This window comes from Eumetopias jubatus, unplaced genomic scaffold (genome assembly GCF_037043125.1).
Source record: "Eumetopias jubatus isolate StellerSeaLion01/CBP00866 unplaced genomic scaffold, mEumJub1_p1.0 scaffold_5, whole genome shotgun sequence".
NCBI classification, from domain to species: domain Eukaryota; kingdom Metazoa; phylum Chordata; class Mammalia; order Carnivora; family Otariidae; genus Eumetopias; species Eumetopias jubatus.
The window spans coordinates 91,629,272-91,652,293 of NW_028274811.1; the positions used below are offsets into that span (position 1 = coordinate 91,629,272).

Genomic DNA, 23,022 nt, shown 5'->3' on the forward strand with positions numbered 1-23,022 from the left:
TGTTTTCTAGGTGTGCCATGAGGTGACACAGGTTGAGAAGCCTTGTCCTACATTTCTGTATCACTGTGCCTCACACAGGACCTGACAGGTAGAAGGCATATGTGTTTGCTAAAGCAATGAATAAATGAATTCCTTCAAGTAATTTTGTAAATGTTTAAAACATGTCTTTCCTTCTACTTCCTTAAGGTTTGTTTTTACATTTTCCCTTTCCTGCTGTAGTGTTGTAGGTTTTCTTTTGCCAAAATAACTGTAATGGGTAGTGGGGTAGGGGGTACTCAGTTTTTTTTTTTTTAATGCAACTAAAGCAGTAAGCAACCTTGTGAATTTCCAGAACTTGCATTTGCCAATCACTGAATAACAAGATCACTGAAGAGAAGCAGTTGATAAAGAATATTACAGTGTGTTTTGGTTTATGACAGCTGTGTCCATTAAATAAAGAAGCTTCCTTTTTACCTGTAAGTTTCTAAATGTGGTACTGGAATTTTAGCAAAGCCACTTTGTTACTCCCTCCCCCCACATATTACCTGAAACATGAGATTTTTGCTAAGATAACCCCTGACTTCTAATTGGTGGAATATATTAAAATTAAAATCCTAAATGGAATTTTTAAATTTTCAAGTAATGCTTTATAGGATTAAAAACAAACCCTCAATCCTTTTTACACTTTGTCATGATTTACTACAAGAGTGACAAATAAATACCAATATACAAACTCTGATCAACTGGTATAGACCCTCAGATGCAATGTGTTGGGAAGGATTTTCAGGCTCTGTATGGGTTCAGAAGAGAATAGGGTCTGGACAGATTGCTGATGATTTAAGTGCAAGATACAGGACTCAATGGCACAGTTACCACATTCTTGCCAACCCTTGCCAATATGCATTCTTCCCCACAGTCCAACCTTATTATAATTATTATAAATGACTACATTTGTATAACGTTTTATTTCTTATGATGCTTTGGCAGTTCAAAGAGTTCAAAAGCCACATATTTTGTCAAGTAAACATTCTGTTCTCAGAGAGGGTCTAAAGTTTATCCTTCTTGATTTGTTCCCTCTCACTGATCTTTTCCAACCATTTTTAACCTCTAATTAAAAACAAAAGCAAAAAACTAAAATGTAAGTGTGCCACTAGGAAGTAGGTGGAGGAGCAGATACAAATAAATAAACCCAAGGAATAAGAACAGCAGCACAAACGATCCTGGTTTTCCTACCCAATAAAGTGTCAGATCAGGAGGGCTTTGATTGCCATATTTCATTCTCTGATTTTACCCGTATTGATTATTAATTGGGCCAAATATCATAATCACTTATCTATCTTCCCAGAAAGTAAACTACCTATAAGATAGAAACCTTGCTAAGTGACAACTCTTCTTGATTGAATGTGAGCTGATAACCAAAATATGAACATCAGCATAAATGAGAAGAATGAGCATTAGACACTAGGAAGCCCCAACTCCACCACTGGTGTGTCAGGTGAGCTTGGGCCCTTTCGTCTTCTAGACCTTTGCTTATCTGAAGAAGGAAAGAGTTTGATTAGATCTCTAATGTCCTTTTCCTAACTCCGAAATATATTTGTATTCTAGCTTTCTGACATCCTTAGCTTGTGCTCTCCCAAGATTTAATTTAAATTATAGTGGTGAGTATGGCAGGAAGCAAAGCGTAAAGGAGAATGATTAATAAAAACTCATCACTTTGTGCCCACAAGAAGATGAGGGCCAATCGCAGGTTAATAAGAAAATGAACCCTTAGCGTCTTAGGACAGTCACTGCATCTTCTTATGCTATACATAATGCAAAATAACAAGCTTTTTAAATAAAAAAATTTACTTAAAACAATTGGTCAAAGTGGGATGTCCTGATTTCAGATAATAGAGCAAAGAATCTATCATGAAACAAAAAAACACCAGCAACCAAATTTGCTTCAAGCCACCATCACGAGTTTCTCTCGGCAGCCTAAAGGGAGAAAAGGTAGAAAAACAGAACTACCTTTTACTGAGCATCTACTAAGTACCTGACTTTATTTTAGGTACTTTATTAATACTGTCTTAATTAATACCTCATAATTATAAGTTAGATGGCATTATTCCTGTTTTAATGATTAAAACTAAGACCAAGGAAAATTCCATAATTACTGCACAGACAGGTTTCTGCAGAGATCAGCAGCTTAGTTGGGATTCAAGCCTAAGTCTCCCTCCAAAGCAGGCAATAATTCCTTGGGTAAGGTAATGGTCATGGCAGTCAAAGGACCACTCTAAGACATACATTTGAATGAATGAGATACTCTGCTATAAAGGTCCTGGGAGCAGGAACACGCTGGCAAGTGCCCAACAAACAGTAGGCACTCAAATATTTCTCCATAAATCAAAAAAAGAACAAAATGTATATATAAGAAAAATATAGGAATGATATCAGAGGTACTAAAAAGGTAAGAAGCCCGATAAGATAATTCCTTCTTCCTACTGAGGTGACAAATAGATGTGGTGCACAAACTAGAAAGCTTCCACAAATGCCTCTCTAGGTCATCTACTGCCAACCGCAGAAGTGGAAGTGGTAGTAACAGTAGTAATAATGATAATAGCAGCAGCTAATGCTTATCAAGCTCTAATGCTTTACATGTGTAAAAAATCCTACACAATTAGGTATCCCATTTCACAGATGAAGAAACGGAGGTTGAGAGTGATTAAATAACTCTATCAATGCAAAGTAAGTGGAGGGCCAGAATTTGAACCGAGGCCTTCTGACTCTACAACATGTGAGCTTAATAATCATGAATGAAAATAGAAGAGCACCAATTATCTTCAAGGCTCAGCAAAGCAAACTTGATTACCATACTTAGACCTCATACAAGTCAATATGAAAATCAAAGTTGGTAAAAAAAAATAATTTTCTGATAAAACAAATTAGTATTTCAAAAATCAGAACCCATCCTTTTAATTTACACCAGTAATCCTGACTGCCATGGCAAAATAGAAAGACTTACATCAGCAAATAACTGATAACATGACTTTTCCTAACATTCCAGAAGTAGCCAAAAGAAACATGTGAACCTGTTGGTCTATTACCAACAGGAAGAATAACTACACTGCAATTATATCACAAACCAAAATCATCATTCGTGGCTTTTTTTTTTTTTTTAAATCCAAATGGATACTCTAAGCCAGTGTTTCTCATACTTGAGAGCATATCAGAACCATCTGGAGGTCTTGTCAAATCATAGATTACCCATAAAGTGTCTCATTCAGTAGCTCTGGGTAGGGTCCAAGAATTCACATTTCTGACAAGTTTCTAAGTGATGCCAGGGACCACACTTTGAGAAGCACTGAGTTAAGCAATTACATTCAACAGGTTAATTTCCTTAGGTAGGTGGCATTGTGATTTGTAGCTGACTGGCCATGATACAGTTCGGCTTAAATATGCTACATCAACCATTTTAAGGTTTCCACATGAAGAGGCAGCCCTTGCTCTCAGAACCTAAAACGAAGCCCTCTCCAAGCTCTGAGATGCCTAACTTGGAAAAAGATTACAGTCAAGTTCAATTTCAACAAATCAACCACCATGACCACTCTATTATTGGTCTTGTCTTTTTATATTTGAGTTAGTATGTTTTCCCATTACTAGACGGGGTCTAAAACACACAAAGTACTTAATTGAATATAACACATCATTAAGAACCAAAGCCAAAAGTCAGCTACTCCCTTAACTGACACTCTCCCTATAAAGACAGACATTACTGTGATCGTCACTTCCCAGACAGCTATGCATCTGTATCAGCTGATGAGGTTTCTCTTTCTGGCTTAAACTTTCCCTAGTGAAGAAGGGAAAAGAAAATATTTTGGTTTGAAAGTATATGCCAGTATGTCAGCTGCCAAAATAAATAGGAAGTTTGAAATGCCAGTGAGCCCATAATTAATCAAAGGTACTACAGGAGTTTTAATCTGAGATTTGCCAAAATGTAAATGTTCTTCTTGGATTATTTAAGCCCACAGGCATCAAAAATCGACTACATAGTCAACTTTCAAGATTCCACTTCCAGATGATCCTCACATCCCTGTGTAGGCACAAGTCCCTTTTTCCCCATCCCCCTAGCATGATGCCATTCCATATGATGTTGACAAGTTCCCTTACACCTATCCCCCCAGTGGACTGTGAGTACCACTCACCTCTCCATAGCCACAGACTGTAGAATATGTGTAGCACACTGTAGTCCATCATCACCGCCACCATTATTAAAGTGGCTAACATGTCCCTCCTGGTTCAGTGTTGTGCATCTTATGTGAATTATGTATGATTTACATACATTTGTTCCTCACAACCATCACGTAAAGTGTATACAAGTATCATCCCCATTTTAGGCAAATAATGCTGTAAGAAGTTAACTAATTGCTCTCAAAGTCATACAGTAAGTGGAGGAGTCTGACTTCAGAGCAGAAGCTCAGAAAAGTGGTTCATTTAAATAAGCCTCATCATGACCTTGAAATTTCAATTTATAAACAAACACCTGGCAGGTATGACATCCTTCACTATATAGAGGGCCTGAATGTTGAGAACGAGGGTCAGAGGTTAAAGTCAAAGAGGTAATTATCTAAAGTAGAAGAAACCACATTCAGTAGCATCTTGTATTTCTAAACATGTTCCCTCTTAGTCAGTACTTTCTCATCATGACGGCTTAATAATGAAGGCAGAATCTTATAGACCATAGGCTACCAAATGCTCCCTATAAAAAACTATAAATAAATGAATGTCTTTGGTGTATTACCCCGATTGGAGCAACAGGTCCATTTGTTCCCACATGAACTGATGAATCAGATCTCTTCAGAAAGCCTTTGAGAAAACTTTCTTTAGGGGCGCCTGGGTGGCTCAGTCGGTTGGGCGACTGCCTTCGGCTCAGGTCATGATCCTGGAGTCCCGGGATCGAGTCCCGCATTGGGCTCCCTGCTCAGCGAGGAGCTGGCTTCTCCCTCTAACCCTCCCTCCTCTCATGTGCTCTCTCTCTCTCTCTCATTCTCACTCTCTCAAAATAAATAAATCTTTAAAAAAAAAAAGAAAACTTTCTTTAATTCCACCTTCATTAAATAAACCATACTCATTTTGAGCATTAGAAATCCTTAAAATCGTAAACATTTCTTGTCACCACTTAATTGAATTTAAAAAAACAAACTGCCATTCCAGACTTGCTTAAGTCCGTTCCTGGATCAACAGACCCTTTCTTCTCTTGACTATGTGTGCATTCTCACCTTGCCTGGCAGAGAGAAATAATTAAAATCTACTCTATTCCAAGGGACACCTGGGTGGCTCAGTTAGTTAAGCATCCGACTTTTGATATCAGCTCAGGTTATGATCTCAGGATTGTGAGATCAAGCCGCACGTCAGGCTCCCCACTAGGTGTGGAGCCTCCTTAAGATTCTCTCCCTCTTTCCCCCACAACATGGACTCTCATGCTCTCTCTCTAGAAAAAAACAAACAACAAAAAACTATTCTATTCCAACAACTGAGTTTAAATTACCACTTATTAGACAAGTGATCTTGACATCACAGAATCTCTGAACCTTGGTTTCATCAGCAAAATGAGGATGATACCCCTCCCTTATAAAACTGGTGAGGAGAAATGAGATAAGGTATCTGACAGATTGTACAAAAGGTGCAGCAGTTAGTAGATCCATTCAATAAACATTCCCTCTGCCAACTTCTCTCTCTGGTGAAACAGCAAAAGAGCCTGAAATTAACATGTTAAATTAGATATTGTTATATCTGAATAATTCCGCTATTCTGTGCTATTTCCTGTAGCCCATTTTCATAGGAAAATGAAATAGAAAAAAATATTCCTCCTACATAATAAGCTACTCAGGGCAAGAAGTCACTCATTTCAGGAAAACAGGTAAATACTACTAAAACTCAACCCTAAGGAATGAAGTCATTTAGACCCTTCTGGCCCTTCCTCTGTTCTACGTCTGCTGGGCCTGATCAGGGTCCAAAGTCAGCAAAGAAAATGGTCACCCAAATGCACAATCTTTATTCCTAAACTGAGGTTTGCTTGTGTTCTATAACCCATGAAATCTCTCTTGTGAGCCTTGAGAGCAATGTCAAAAAGCAGCCTATGCCCAGTGTCAGCCTTTCTGGGCCCTCATAGTTCCCACCACCCCCCATCCTTAGCTCTCCAGAGTTTCCTGAGCAGAAGGCACTTCTAAACATCCAGGTACAAAGAGGTCACCAGACTGTACACGTCACGAGGAGAAGGAGCATGCTTGCCTTGGTCATGTATTCCCAGCATATGGGCCAATGAAAGTATCGAACATTTATAGGTTGAAAGAGAGCAAGAGGTGAAAAAGTTTGATGTAGTCCAAAGGCCAGCAAAAGGCCCCAAACCTCTAAATTCTTCTTTAAAAACAAAAACAGACAAACAAAAATACAACCAAAGAGCTCTCAGTCTTATCCTTTCAGAGATCCTTCCCACAAGTCCATGGAAGCCCAAACCTGGGCTAAGAAGGTAAGAATAAGCTGGAGAAAGGAAAACTAGAGAATCTCCTCCCAAATTTTCAGTCACCAACTGATGTTTTGGTGCTTTTGTTGGACCTCTCACCCCTCCCTTATTTTTTTTATGGCCATGTGACCACCAACAACTTCTCTGTCCAGAAGGGAGGAGATGAGGCCAATAGTGATTTCCTTAAAGATTAGTACCAGCTTGAGTGGTGAAACAAGCTGAGCAGGTGCAACAGAAATGTGGGCCTTGCTTAGGTTTCTATCTTTTCTTAAAAACCACTAGGAAATTTCTTTGTTGTTGTTTTTATGGGGAGAAAAAAAGACTCCAGCACTTACAATTGGAATGATACAATCTCTGGGAACTGCTTTAAAATAACATGAAAGGGGAGAAGGTTAGGAAGAAGACAGAGGAGTTTGTCCAGGAGTCGATCATTGTTGAAGCCAGATAACATGCACATGGGGGTTTGTTATACTTATTTTGTCTATTATTGAATATGCTTAAATTTTTCCCTAATAAAAAATTTAATAAGACATGAAGGAAAACACTTTACCAAAATAGAGACAGGGAAAAAAAGAAAAACAGTTGGTCACTAAATTTTTTAGCAGTGTTCAAGAAAATGAGGACATCATCTAGCCTGATTCCCACTATTATTTAAGTACAGTCACTTTATTTTAAAAAATTATATTTGGTTCATGAAATTCTTCTTTAAAATTATGCTCAAATTACCATATACAAGTTATACCATATTTCATATTTTAAGAATATGTGCTATTTTCAAGATTTTGAATTAATATTTCTATCTGATAACCAGTCAAAACAAACGAGAAAATGAAGGATCAGGAAGGTTAAGTAGCTTGCCCTAGGTCATACAGTAAGTAAGTGGCAGACCCATATCTGGAACCCAGATCTGACTTCCATACTATAATTAGGAGATTTTTCTGAATAGCAACATTCTTATGCTCACTTTTTTTTTTAAGGTTCTGACAGATGTAAGATGACAACAGCTATTTTACTGACTAGCACTAGATGCATTCCTCAAAAACATCTGGAAGGACTACTATTAAAAGTATGTTACATAATATTTAAATATAAACATGGCTTTAGAATGTATAATAGTGAGGGATTAGCTATAACATAGTTTAGATATATAAAAAAATAATGATTGGGATATTTCTGATAATTATTCAGCAAACAAAAATTGCCCAATCTAAATACAATATGAAAAGTACTTGTACATCTTAAGACTTTGAACTTTAATAATTCAGTCTGCAAACATGAGAGAGGACCTGTAAGTGGCTGATGGAGTCTCTTCCTTGACATGTAATGAGACCTGAACTCTACTACCCATAGGTGAAAGTTTGCCTTTTGTGGTACCATTTTGCCACAAGACTTAAATAAGCACATGCTGCATACAAGTAAGACATTTATAAATGTGACCATTAATAAAATGTTTGAAAATACCACACTGTTTTTTATACCTAAAGTTGGATCTGTTAATTTGCCTTAAAGTTTAAAACAGCTCATAGATTAAAATGACAGGAAATTATCAGGTGCTAATATGTTTATAATGAGGACAAAAAGCATGTTTAGCATCATTCAGGGATTAGCACAGATCAAAAACACATTATAAATCAAACCAAAACAACTTTTATGAGCTATCTAGGCTTGTCCCTAGTCCATAACATTGGAGGTACTCAATAAATATGTACTAAATAAGTTAATTAAAATATAAAAAACAATACTGAATTCCAGGATAAAAGCTAAAATAGACCCAATTCAAATCTATGGTAACTCTTCCTATCTCTTATCCAAAAAAATCACAAATTCTCCTTTGAAATAGTCTCTTTTAATGTATACAAAAGCAATCAAATGTTCTAAATTTCTTAAAATAACCATAGCCGAATCTTTCAAAATACTGAAAGATGTAGTCTACCAATACTAATGAAAGTTTAGATATATACAATTATAAAACTTCTCAAGAAAACTGATTAATTCTGCTAAATGTTTTATCTGTCCTAGGTTACATCTAACTTATTCAAAAGGAGTACTCTAAGAAGTAAAGTACATATAATAAGATAAGCAATACAAAGGACTGTTCAAAATCTTTCATAGATACTATATTTGTAATTAATCTCATTATTTTACAAATTTTAGAGAGGCATACTTTAAATTAAAAAAAAAAATTTAAGCCACCTACTATGGCCACATACTTAAGGTGCCTCACAAAAACCTTGATGAGGTTTTATTATTATTACCTTGATGAGGTTTTCTTCCTGAATTTAAGCGATTTGCTCAAGGTCACACAGCTAATTACAGTGCACAGTCAAATTCAAGTGTGCTTGGATCCAGAGCTTATGCTTCACTCTACTACATTTGGCCTCATACAATAACCTATCTCAGTAATTATTCAAGTTTCACCTTCGGAAACTGATTAAAAATAGGACTATACCTTTATTATTCCATCTACTAAGAATTTTCTGAAAACCTGAAAGTGGAACTCTTTGTTTCAATAATATAAAATGTGATGAGAATCTATACTAAATTTGAAGTAAAAAAAATTACAGATTGCTATAAATTTATCATGGTAAAAATATACCTTAATTTCTGCAAGAGTAATTTTCTTTGAACAATTAAATATAAAATGAGTTTGTCAGGAAATATTAAAACAAATGCTCATGTTATGAGCTCCCTGCCTTAAAGAGAAATGCATTATACACATTATCTTATCTGTGATGGGACCAAAACCTGAGGTACAATGTAGTGCTGAAAAAAATGGGATAATGGATCTTCAAGCTAATTTTCCTTATAGCAAGATAAAGTCATAAAAAAATAAATATAGGCTATAAAATTTAAACTAGGCATATGTTAACTTTAAGATTAGTTTTCCATTTCTTTCTCATGAACACCAACAAGGATTATTCTTAAAAGCATAAACCCATGAACTAAGAGCATCTTTCTAGTTGCAACGTTCACTAAGCTTGCTATAAATAGGTTTTTCCTGAAAGGTGTGGAACAATGTGTTGATCATATTCCATGGCTTCTGTGAAGACAACAAAAAATAATCAAAAAACTCTACCCCGCCCAAGTTTTGATTCCATCAGAAAAGCAATTAAACCTAGTTCAAAGGCTTTCTACAAAAGGCGTAAAATTATACCTGGTATGCTTTCCCAAAGTTTTTTCAGTATCTCAATTCTGCTGGAGCCAAAACCATCTAACCCATACTTTATAATGAAATTAATTTCCCTTCCTCTAATAGAAATAAATACAAAGTCAAAGAAAATGTTTCCCATACAAAGATCCCTCCTGGGACTATATTAAAAAACAAAAAGTGTAATGAGGTTATACTTAGACAATTGAAATAATTCACCATGATTTTCAGAACTGAAGCAATGCAGTAACTTTCTATTTTCAAATATAAGATGCCATATATAATTTTAAGGATCAATAAACTGACAACACAAGCAGAGTTATGAAAGTGACATGAATTATTTGCCTGGTTAAGACAACTTAACAAATCCATGACGACTGTGTCTGAAGTAAGAGCAAATGGGTTCTAAATCCTAAAATGTCTCCCTACCAAGTTTTAGAGATGGTCTTTGTGAAAGATTTTGTCTACCCTCCTCCTTTTTATTTTTTCATTTTCTATTTTTTTGCCTACTTCCTGGTTTTTAGCTAATGGAGGTGTGAGCATAACTGAGCTGAAGATAAGAGACTATCAGAATATACTCTACACAATTCTCCTTTACTTTCCTGTAAGGACAGAAGATCTAGGCACCCCTCCAAAGAAGTGCTGTATTCAAATAAAATTATTGGCAAGTGCCCCAATATATTATTTGGTTTGGACACTGGAATTCCAGGATGTGTTTGGCAGGACACGGAGGATTTTTTTCTTCTTAATGTAAGGGTCAAAACAAACCTTGCCCAGTATTAGTTACGTACCAGGTAAATTCTTTCCTTTCAATAATACTAATATTATAATGTAGCCATGTATACTGCTGGATCCTGTCATTTCTGTGGTATATTTCCAGATCTCTCTATAACACCTAAGGAATTCTTGACAATAGCCATTAAAACTGAACTACTAATATCTGTAAAATTTCTTTCCTAAAATTAATAGTGTTTAGGGTAATAGATTTAAATAAGATGGCAGCAGTTCAGAAAGTGTGGTTGTGGTTGCAGCAATTCCAGTTTCACAGGAGCTCACCTCAGGACCATAAGGAACTTAGACATCACCTCCGTCACCCCCCGCATTTTATGGAGAAACTGAGGCCCCCAAATGTTATACTGATAGGGCAAAGAGCACACCTAGTTTCCAGGCTCCCAGTCAAATAAATGTTCCTTCACGTTTTTCATATCAAATTTAACCAAGTAATTCATACCAACCCAAAACTGTTATTTTTTCTTTTTTGCCAAAACCAATTCAAAAGGGTAACTGTTAAAACACACACACATGCACACACACAGAACTACATACATTAAGTAAGCATACAGTACTCAGTTTACTAACTTCTTGTGTTTTTTTCAAAACCCAAAAACCCCAGTGTGACTTTCAAATCACCCCCACACTTGCTCCTGGCTCCCTGAACCCTCCCTCCTATTCCTAAAAGTGGTGGGGGATGATGAGCAGAAATCAACAATTTACTTTCTAATCCTACCATATTTGCGCCAGGTATATTGACTCATCCTTTTTCCATCCTCAGCATAATAAGACAATTCTAAGGGAAGAGTTAGTTTCTAACACTTTTTTAGTATCAACCTTAGTTAATTTTATTATTATTTCATAAACCAGCTTAATCTCCAACTGATCCAAAAGATTTCACATGTAAACACATTCCATTAGCCCCCCAAAATATTGAGAATATGCATGCATACAGTTCATTCATTTTCTGGAATTTTTGTTTTTCCCAAAGCAAACCTTCATCAAAAGTCAGTAAACTGAGAACGGAAAATAAACCCTGAGGTCATCTAAGTTCAGTCACATAAGTTTGTTCTGTCAGTGTACTGTAGCAAAATGAAAAAAGTGTATTCAATTCTGAGCCGATCTTAATCCAGTTAAAATGTACAGAATGCCAACTTAGATTTAAAAATTAGCAAGAAATGAATAATTCAAAAAAGTCACCTTTGCACTAAATTTTCTTTAAATTTACGTTCAAAAGAATATTAAAAGCAACTTTTTAAAAATGGACTTCATGAAATTACCAATGTCTAATAGCCTTTTACCTAGCTACTAATGCAAGATAATTCAGTTTGAGTAAAAACCCTTTTTAAAAGCAAAAGCCAACAGCTTTTTGATACATAGGGAAAAAAATTATTTTTAAAAACCTAAAACAAAACTTAATCAAATATTGTAAGATACATCCTAACTATTCCACCTGAATCCTTCAGGGAAGGGACATTTAATTCCTTGGAATGACACAGGATTCTCTTAGCAAACTTGCCCTCCCACTAAGCAAATTATTAATCAAACAGATAGTTCTGCTTGTGCTGACATCATACTTGGGGACATTGCAACTGTCTTGTAATCTGTGTTAGCCCTTGCAGAAAGATCTCTAAAATAACCCTTTGTGGCGCATGTTTATATACATACACATTTGTGTACACATGTATACAGATATATATTTTAATTCTTGTTTTTTAACCTAGACTTTGTACTCTTATCAGCAGTGTGCTTTTGGGCAAGTTATATCTTTCTGATACTCAATTTTCTCATCTGCAAAATGGGGATAATAACAGAACTTACCTTGTGGGGTCACTGTGAGGACTGATTCAATGTTAGCTTATTAGCCCATATAAATTTCCTAAACACATATAAACAATCATACCTTCAAATATGCAAACGCAGTGGGGCATCTGATGTTCAATTAACTATGAAATTCCCTTTATCTCATATTTATCAACTAGACTGGCTGCTCATTAATTCAAAAACATCAAACCATGTGACTCTTGCAGAGTAAGGATACACTGGTGGCAAGAAAGACAAGTGATCTTTGCCTGGATCTATTTTTAGGAATGGTTTATCTACACCCCTAGTGTTAACACTGGAAAATAAACAAATGGATGAAAGGCATCATAAAAGAGTCACTCTGAGATCAACAGTTTCATGGTATTTGAAAATAAATGGGGATGAAGAAAACATTTAAATCATTTCTGTACCAGTCCTTACTGACACGGGGCAGGCCAGAATTTGCAAAGAGGTTTAAGAGGAATTGCTGAATTGATGAATTCAGGCTGTTCAGACTGCAAGGTTCAGAGAGGTTCCAGGTTTAAAGTGTAACCAGTGAGAAAACTATAATTCAATAGTTGGTTTTCAATAAATCACTATCCTACATGGAGGAAAAAATGAATTTTTTTGTTATACAGTTACTTCATCTGGGCAGAAAATTATCATCGGTTTGCACAATGAAGTATACGTATATCTATATATTATTTATTCTCACCTAAAAAAGTAGGAAAAACCAACCCTGATGATCCTGTCAGGCTAGAAACATATTATAGTTAATAATTCCAACATCACTAGCTACCTGGTAGTCATAATTATACCAATTCATACTATTATCTATGGGGAAGATTACAATTAGAAATTTATCAAAGAAACAGCTGAATATTTTGTTCCCAATTATACCCCTGTCCTGCCAAAATAATGTCTAGCAATCAACTCATTTTCCAAGAAGAGTTCTGATATGTACATGGACCATTCAAACCTCTTAGTTAAATAGATATTACACCATACAATTTCCTTATTCATCTTAATCTATTAATGGAACAGAATCTTACCGGAAAAGGAAAAATGTTGTCAGCCCTGTTCAAGCTATCTTCCATCCAGGATTTAGGAGCAAATGCAGAGCTGGGGCGAGCGTACTTCTGCAGCTGAATATGATTGCTTGCAAAATTTTTCTTCAAAGGCGAGATGGAATTCAGGGGCGTTATTCCTCCATTCAGCCCTCTGCGGTGATCTCGGCCCTGGGAACCTCCCCAGCCCCCATATCCACCACCTCCCGGGCTCCAGGAAGAAGATGGTGTAGGAGAGGGACTCTGGTAGCTGCTCCATGGAGAAGGGGGTTTGTTAAGATTATTCGCCAAATGAGGCAGCTGGTTAAAAGCAGCATTTCTGTGTGTGAAAGGTGGGGGATGGGGACTGGCAGGAGACCTCCTCTGCTGCTGAGGCTGGTTGTGATGATGCTGGAAATGAGGATGATGAGGGTGGTGCTGTGAGAGGGGCCCAATCTGAGGGGAGAAGCTGCCTCCAAAGCCAGGGCTGACATGATGGGGAAAATTTTGAAACAACAGAGCACCGTTATTAGCCGAAGCAGCCGGGACCCCTCCCTGGTGAAAGAAACTTGCATCTTCATTGATGATTGTAGAGGAAGAAGGTGCTATCGCTGCTGACCAGTTACTGAAACCAGTAAGAGACGATGCACTAGACGTCAAGGGTTGGGTCGAAGTACCCAGCCCCGCGGCTTCTTGATAATCAAACCCTGTCAACACTGGTGACTCGATTCTTATTTTCTCCTTCCCATTGCCATTTTCTGAAGAACTGTCCCCTTGATTTTCTTCTGATTTTGCCTTCTCGGGTTCAGGCAGTATTCCAGCTTCCTGACCTGGACCGGGGGAGAGCGGCTGCTTTTCTAAAGGGTCTTGCTGTTCCTGTTGCTGACTTTTTGCTTTTTCTGACCCCAAGATCTCATCCTGAATGTTATGGGTAGCTGGAGCAGGAAAGAGCCAAGCTGACCCGGCACTGCTGCCATTGGCAGCCGTGTTATTATTTATAAAAGCAGCAGGGCTGGGGGTGGCATTTTGGTGATGGTGTGGAGGCTGCAGATGTGGATGGAATCTGACTGGAAAAGCAGATTTATTCCCAGTATTGCTTTGCACTAGCACTCCAAACCCGTAATCCCCCATTTATTATTTTTAGGATCAGATTCTTACAATAAAAAATGACAACCTGATGTCTCACGTCTTTGTATCCTCTACCCAAAATTTCAGTTGTTTGTTTGAAATGTCTTATTTATAGCTAGCTCAAAGATCGCAGCTTATCACTTGAAATAGTTCTGATTTGGAATTCTGGCCTCTGAAAGGAAAAAAAAAACTAAAAACAAAAATCTCTTAAAACACTGACATGAATCCAACTGGGCTTATTTCTAGGAGGGAATAAAAACGAAGAGGGTAAAAATCAAGTCTTTGGTTAGTAAAATAGGCGCTTTCTTTTTCCAAAGGAAAATGTACATGAATGACAAAAACACAGCTTCTCAAGCATCTATGGATGTAGAAGAATAAGCATTGCGCGGAGTAAAAATATATATATATATAATTTAACAATCACATATGGTCTTCCTCAGCAGTTTAGATTCACTCACATAAAAATTAGAATAGGGCTAAGAGGAGAATACGTTCTTTTCCTGGCAGCTTGGTTAAAAAAAATCAGGAATAATTTAAGAACATTATATATTATATATTTATATATATAGATTATATTAGGTTATCTAGGGTGGGAGGTGAATTCCTGGTTGCGGGAGAGGAAATCAGCATTGACTAATGGAAAGATGATTGCAGGGAGGTTTCTGCTGTTCCTGGTCCTGTTTCTGCTCTTTCACGGGGTGCAGTTTTGGCCTCTGGGGCTGTTCCTGAGGCTCTGGGTGCAGATCTTGCTGCGGTCGCTGTTCCTGGGCTCCCCCCGGCCTCCTCTCCCCCATGAAATGGGCTGAAAACACCCGTTTCTCCCTCTTGGGGGGATCGCGATCAGGAAGGATCTAGCGAGACTCGACGAGAGCGAGCGGGCGGCCCGGGGGTGCGGGGACCAACGGGGCGACCTGGAAGGTCCTGCGGTTTCGGCCTCTTCCCCTCTCTGCGGCTCCGGGGTTTTTTTCCCTCATGGGACCCAGGGGCGGTTTGTTCAGTTCTCTCAGTTCGATTCTCCGCAGGGGGAAAAAAAGAGGAAAAAAAGGGAAAACCCACTAGTGTAGTTATTCTAAAAGAGAAGGGCCTCCCCCCTTTGTGCTCTCTCTCTTTTTTCCCCCAGATTTTAGAAAAATCTATAATTTAGAAGGCTTTTGTTTCCCCTCACGGTTGCTGGGCCGTCGTCGTCCCCTCCGCCGCCGCCGTAGCTTCACCCCGGTCCCGCAGTCCCCGCTGTCGTTGTTGCGGACTCCACCTGGCTCTTCTTTTTCTCTCCTTCTTCCTCCTCTTCCTCCTCTGCTGTCGCCGATGCCGCCGCCGCCGCCACCGCCTCCCGGTGCCCGGGTCCCGCAGCCGCGGCTGAGTCCTTCTCCTCAGGACCGAGCCGAGTGAAATGACAACCAGCTGGAAAGACCGAGAGACACTTCCGGTTCGAAGAGGGAGGGGTGGGGTACCGAGGGCACTCCGCCCACCTCTCGAAATACCAATCAGCTGTTAGAATTTAGACGAGGCCACGCCCCCGGCTCAGGTCCCCTCCTAGGAAGGTCGAAAACTTACCTCGAGGGACGCCTCTTCCGTCTGGACCTCGCCCAGTGAGGCAGGGCGCCTGGAACCCCCACCCAGAGTGAGCGCAGCAGGTTGCCATCTTTAGTATGGGCAAAGGACTCCTTCGCTGTTTCTCTTCCCTCACCACGCTTTGCAGGAGTTGCATATAGGGATGCACGGAAGAGAACAGATCCCTCGAGCACTAAGAAAAAGAGTCCGAGTCTTGGGGATCCAAGGGGCTACCGGTGAAGCCGCGGATGAACGGGAGGCCTGCCCACAGTAAAGGTGGGTCCCCAGGCATCACGTGCTTTGGCTCGAGCTCCGCCCCAGAGGGATCTGGAAGGGGAGGCGGGTCTCCCCAGCAGCTGTGCGGTGCCTAGAACTGCGTACGTCCTTGTCCTGCCTGTAGCCCTCACGCGGGACTCTCCCTTCACCTTCCATTCCCCCACCCCCACTCCCCAGCTTGGCTTAGTTAACCCGTCTGGTACGGTCTGTCAGGCACAAAGATAACAGCTGCTGTAAGCGTAGGTAGTTGAGCCCTCTTCTTCATCCTATTCTAGTCCACCGTACAGGCTATACCAGAGGGACATTTCTAACACAAAAATCTTACTGTGTTCCTCACCTGTTCAGATCTCTTTCTATGAAAAAGGCCAAACTCCTTGGTCTGGTATTCAAGGCCTTTCCGCTCTGTGGGCAGTGCGTTTTAACACCTCATCTCCGAACAAATGCCCCACACCAAGCTGCTCCAAAGATACTCTCAGTGCCTTTTAACATGCCCTTTCCTTTCTTCTCCACTTGGTAGACTCCTGTTTTATTGTAGGAATCCGTTCAAAAGCTACCACCGGCTCTTTCTTCTGAATTCTCTTACGAGCATACATGGCTCGTAAGTCCTATGCGTGTATGTCTTTCATGCTCATTTATCACACGATTGCAATGGCGGCTTAGGTCAGCCAGACCTGGGCTCCACCGTTGGCTCGCTGAGGAGAGGACCTTGTGGATAGGAGGCATTGCCGAATGAATGCTGATAAAAATGAATCAACAAACCAACTATGGTGGAGTTACCTTGAATGACAGTCCCTTTTCCAAGTCTGAATAATTTCATTACTTCTGCTGTTTGATTTGGAGTTCACATCTCTCAGACTTTTATCCTTTAGGTTTTCAGTAGCTGCTCCAGTGTGTGTCTTGTTCATCTTTGTACATTCCTGCTTAGGACCATCATCAGGGTTTAGGGTAATGCCTTGCTCTCAGCACAGGCTCTAAGGACATTGGATAAGTGTTTTCCTTTAGAAGGAAATGAGAAATGAAGAGAAGAAATCACGGTAGAGCCAGAGCAGGAAAACAAAGAGAGATCAAAGACTTTTAAGAAGACTCTTATGAACAAAGGTGGCTTCCATTTCATTTCTATAGTCCTCCCTGAATGGCCCTGATTTCTGCTGCCTCAGTTTCTCAGTCTGCCAATACTTCCATGTAGAATACCTGTTCAGAGCCTTAAGAAGTGATTTTTATTCTCTTTCCTTGTATCATGACCCTGAGTCTTACCTCTGCAACTCTACTCTGAGTTCTTTAAGCATAGGGTCTTACCCTGCTGTTTATTCCCCACAACTGGACATACCTTGAGACTTGCTGATTCAGTTAGGTGTCATTTCCTCCAGAATGGTTTCCCTGACTGCCCTCTCTCTAAAATCTTGTAGATTCCTCTCTTTAAATTACTGCTAGTTGTCAGTGGGTTAGTTTCTTAAGGGCAGAGGTTTTATCTGACTTATCTTGGTTTCCCTAGTGGCTGGCATAGGGTCTGGCACAAAGCAGACTGAGTGAATGAATGAATGAATGGTCAGTACCCGGTAGATGATTGAGTCTTTTGAAGCTACCAGTTCTCAGTGGCTAAAATGGCAGCCATGACTCGAAAGAAAAAGGACTATCTTTGGAACCCAACATTGTAATTTGAATCCTACCTCTGTTACTTCCTAGTTGTACTGCCCTGGGCTTTACCTTTACCAGCCCCTAGTTCCTCATGGATAAAATATGAATGATATTTCCTCTCTCACTAGGTTGGTAAATTACATGAGCTACATGTGAAGTGCTGGGCTGAGGTTTTAAAAAAATATTAGTTCCTTATTAACATATGAAGCATAGAGAACTTGTATTTCACAAGTGTCTTTTGCCTAGAGCAGCTGTGTGTATGACTGAATCCAGGAACCTGTGTTGGTTTGTAGAGAAGGAGACACACCCGAGCCACAGTCAGGATGCTAATAGGTCAGCCTGATCTTTTAAGACTAAATCAGATGTGGGCAGTAGGTTTGGGCTGGAGTGAAACTAAGATGATCTCTATAGACGTCAGGCTCCTGGTTAGGGAGTAGGAGCATGGGAGAAGGAAGGGGGAAACAGTTCTCTTGGGTCAGTTGCCCGCTCAGAAACCCAGGATACCCAGCTCAGGGCTGCCCTCCTTAAAAACATCCTGGCCTCAGAAACTGGCCTAGGTAACCATGACAACTATTCAGCAGCTCCATTTAGGATCTCCAAAGGGATCTACAGTTGCAGATGAGTGCTGGCTTGAATGCTCTGCTGGCAGAAGAAAGCCCCTCCACGAAGCATGCTCACTGGGAACCTTTCAGTTTGCAGAGAAAGCAAGCTCCGTCCAAACATTAAGGTGCTACCGGGTAAAAACAACAACAAAAACAAAACAAAAAAAACCTCCCTCCCTGTCCAGCAAGGGATTGACACACCTTCAGAGAACCTGTAGACTAGTGAATGCATGTACCCTGTTGGCTACGGCCCAGCCCCCTCTGGGGTTTGAGGTCCACCACACCCCAAACCCAAGCCTCCCATGAAGCATGGCCCTAATATCTCTTTCACCAGCCTCTTTTAAAACTTGGCGGGTGATATAAACCTCACCTTGTAATCACACAGAATGAACTCTGCCCCATTCCAATTCTGATGTCCTCCACCACTGCCCTTGAAGCATTTGTTAGCCTTCTTCCAACAGCACACATCCAATTCCCCAGGGGCCTGCCTGGTGACTTTAGTAACCAGGGTTGCCACTCAAAGCCGCTCATTTTGTGCACTATACAACTCACAGGGCACCACAGACTATTATGTGAATGCCACCCCCTGGAGTTGTACAATGTGGCAGCCCTGCTTCAGTTCATCTGAGTAAAACAGAGGCACCTTATGGAAATATGACACCCGTACAAAAAAGTGACTAGATACTACCGTAAATTACATGAGTACAGGCTCATTGCATGCAGAAATATTTAAAGCAGTTGGTCCATTTATAGTTTAGAGTCGGTGGCCCAGGAGCTTTCTGTGATGGCATTGAAGGACACGGTGTCCTTGGTGTTGTTTAATAGTGAGCTGTAGCAAGAAGACAAGCCTGGGCATGTCCATGGTCCTATCCCTTAAGAGATTAATGCCCAGCAGTTACTTTGCTTAGCTTCATTAATAAGCCTTCTCATGTAGTGGTGGAATATATATTTTACTGAAATTAAAAGAATATAACAATAATATTTAAAGGTAGGTCCTATGAAGGTAGAGGAAGAGAGAAGAGTGGAATTACTTTTGGAATATCTTCTTTTCTAAAAGTATCTGGATGCTTACTCCCAGAAGGCAAGCTGGACAGAAACAAAGCCAAGTCCTGAAGGCAGGTTTTATTAAACCCCACCTCTACTCTTCACCCTGTTTTAATATTGAAAAGTGTGCACGTTTACTTAGAAAACGCCACTGTGTTTTGTGTTTTTTTGTGTGTGTGTTTTTTTTTTTATGGTTAATTGCTGGGTTATATTTTCCCTTCTTGTTTGTTGTTTTATAATCTGCACAAACCCTCTGCATTTTAAACACTGTTTTCCTCTTGCTTTCCCATTTAAGGTATTATCATTCACATAGAGTCCATAGTTAACAAGCATTTTGGTGGGGGTGGTGAAGCCAGTTCCTCCCATGCATTGTTACTGAATAAATGGCTTGGAAAGGCCCTAGACACAGACATGCTTCACTTGAAATTGCCTTATCCTGGCAAAGATTTAGGTGAGCAGAAGAGGGGGTTGACCTTCCAAATTGTGATATGCATCACATGGGATGACTTGGATTCTTTCGTGGCCTCAGCCACCTATATGGATGGGCTGCTGACCTAGATTACCCCTTGCTGTTTTGACTGGACACACCTCACTTCCCTGCACGCAACCTCACTTCCCTGCACCCAACCCCAGCTGTGCCTCTCAAGAGCTGCCATCTTACACCCTGCAGATAGGCTGTAGGATTTTCAGCTGTGACTCCGGAAAAAGAATAGCTTTTTAGAGCTTGTAGGGAAGCCTCAGGGTCCAGAGGTCAGAGAGCCGGGAGTCAGAGACCAAAATTCTAGCCCCCAACATAGCCATAAACTCATAGACACTGGTTCAGTTTGTCTGTTGATTTCCTTTTAGCCAGAATTTTTGCTACCTAAACAGTTTCACTTTGGAACTCTTAAGCAATAAAGGTTCAAAGAAAGGCATCTATAAAAAAAAAAAAATTACTAAAGATGCTCCTCTTCTTTTATATCCAAATTTCCTGGTCCCCTATTCTTGGAGTATATATATTCCTGAAGAACTGTTATGAGAGAGTTGATTCATAAGCATCCAACCTCACACTTCAGTGTGCATTGGTCCCCAGTAGGAGCCCATCAAATGCAGATTTCCAGGCCCGGCCCCACCCAAGATATTCTGATTAAGTTTTCTCATACTATTTTCTCATAAAATTTTAAACTTCAAGAGATTTTTCTCAAAATAATACAAGAACACAGAAAAACCAAAACAAGAATGGCTAAAACAAAAAGTTCCTTTCTCACATGAAAGAGGCTTGGGAGAGTCAATATAGGGCTGGTGGGGTGGCTTCAAGACGTCATCAGAAACCATTGCTTCCCTCCTCAAAATGTAACTTCTGCCTGTGATCCAAGATAGTTGATCAAGCTCCAGCCATCGTGCCTGTGTTTTAGACTGAAGGAAGAAGGAGAAAGCTGATGAAAGACATGACCCTTCTCTTTGAGGAAACTTTTCGGAAGACATTCACATCACTTCCATTCTCCTCCCCCTGGTGGGCATTTGGCCATATGGGCACAACTTGGGCAAAAGAAGTTTTTATTTCACACTCATGTACCTAGTTTTATAAAAAGTGACATTCTATTAACAATGAAGAAAAGGGGAGTTGGATACTGATGGGTGAGGCATTTTGGCCTAGAGAAGTTTAGTTCAAGTTTAGTGACTGACCTGAGTCTTACAGCCAAGTCAATGCCCTCATTTTGCAATTGAGGAAGCAGGTCCAGGGAAGGGCCTTGTCTAAAATAATTCAGTTATTTTGCCCAGGTATCTTGACTCAGCACTCTTCTTCTACCCAATAGTCCTCAAATTTTAGCATGCTTCAGAATTGCCTGGAGGACAAGTTAAAACCAACTAGAATTTCTGATTAGATAGGTATGGGGTAGAGCCAAGAATCTGTGTTTCTCACAAGTTTTCAGATGCTAATGCCACTGGTTTGAGAACCAGTGATTCACAGACCATCCCCACCTGGGATTAAGGAGGGCCTTCAGTTCACTGTAGCCAGCCTTAGTCCTCCTTCCCTTTCCTTTGGTTTACTCAGTGGTGCCGTGATTCATTCTTTCAGTCGGTTAAGGCAAACGTAGGAGTCATCCTAAACCCCTCCTTCTCCTCCTCCATCCTCTTATAGTTAGTCCCTAGGTTTTCTTCATTTCTCTCTTCAGCATCTCCTCCTTCTCTCCATATCCTGCTTTGGTTCAAGTCTGATCATTTCTCACCTGGATTTTTTTGCAGATGCTATCTTCAGGCTTAATACCTGGCCTTGCTCACTGAATCTTTCTAAATGGGGAGTCTACTTACATTACTCCATTGTTCAAACACTTTCCGTGGCTTCCTGATGTATTCAACTGTATTTTTCTTTTTCTTTTTTTAAGATTTATTTATCTGAGAGAGAGAGAGAGTGGGGGGGAGGGGCAGAGGGAGAGGGAGAGAGAAACACAAGCTGATGCCACGCTGGGCCCAACGTGGGGCTTGATCTCAGGACCTTGAGATCACTACCTGAACCAAAACCAAGAGTCAGACACTTAACCTACTATACTACCCAGGCACACCTCAACTGTATTTTTCAAACTTCAGTGATTGTCATTCCAGCATCACAGTTTCTGCCATATTAGTATAGCTCCGGCAGTGTCACACATTTAATGTTTCTGTAAGTTGGCTTACCTTCTAAAAAAAACTTAAAACCTTATTTAAGGCAACATGATTTACCACTCAAAATGAAAAACAGTTATCACTTACTGTAACCAAAAATAATTGTCATGTTTAAATATTGAAAACAAAATAATGGTATGAATTTCTCCTAGATCCTGTATGCATTTCAAAAGCTCTAATGTTGAGGGCTTCTTCCTTTTTGTTAAAAGGGAAGATTACTAAGGTTAGAAAGGTGCTAAAGACTTACTAGCCCAATCTGAAAGATCTTTACATAATTAGAGGGACTGACAAGGATTGGAAAGGGAACTAAATTTCTCATTGTGCGATTTAAGAGTATGCACTGCCTTGTCTGGGTGTAACCAGCAATCATCTCATGTACCCCACTGGAAAAGGACCTACTGTCTGAAAAACACTGCCAGACTCCTTAACATGTCATCCCATGCACCTGACAAACTGGATGACATTTTAACATCATTTTGTGCAACTCTCCCAGAACATTGTTCCAAGCATCTTGAAAAACCTGAAGTTCCATGAACTTGCCATCAGTCATGAATACTATTTGCTACAAGTAACAGAATGCATGAGTAAGAATGACCTAACCATTAAGAGGTTATTTTTCTCACACATCAAGTAGTCTAGAGGTGGTGGTTGCTCGTGCTGGCTGGTCAATGATGTCAGGACTCTGGGTTGGAATCTCTAGGTTCTAGATTCTAGACCTTTCCTTCAAGGTCTTAAGATGTCTGCCACAGACCCGGTCATCATACCATGGCTTTCAGAGGTGAGAAACCAAGGGCTTCAAAGAGTTGAGTTTCTTTCTGGTCATGAGTTTTCCTCTGATCAAGGAGAGTAGGTCTTTCCCAAGGGCCCCTCAGCACACTTCCTGTTAGAGTTTTTAGT

The 23,022-nt window shown here is 39.9% G+C and overlaps 1 protein-coding gene across 2 annotated transcripts in view; it reads right to left on the minus strand.

The window, feature by feature from the left end:
- CPEB4 (cytoplasmic polyadenylation element binding protein 4) overlaps window positions 1-15,766 on the minus strand; it is a 60,960-nt gene extending 45,194 nt beyond the window's left edge. For both annotated transcript variants that reach the window (XM_028102717.2, XM_028102716.2), the window contains exon 1: window positions 13,253-15,766. In XM_028102717.2, the coding sequence (XP_027958518.1) occupies window positions 13,253-14,377 (1,125 nt within the window). In that variant the 5' untranslated portion in view covers window positions 14,378-15,766. The remainder of the gene's footprint in view (window positions 1-13,252) is intronic.
- Between the last annotated feature and the right edge of the window lie 7,256 nt (window positions 15,767-23,022).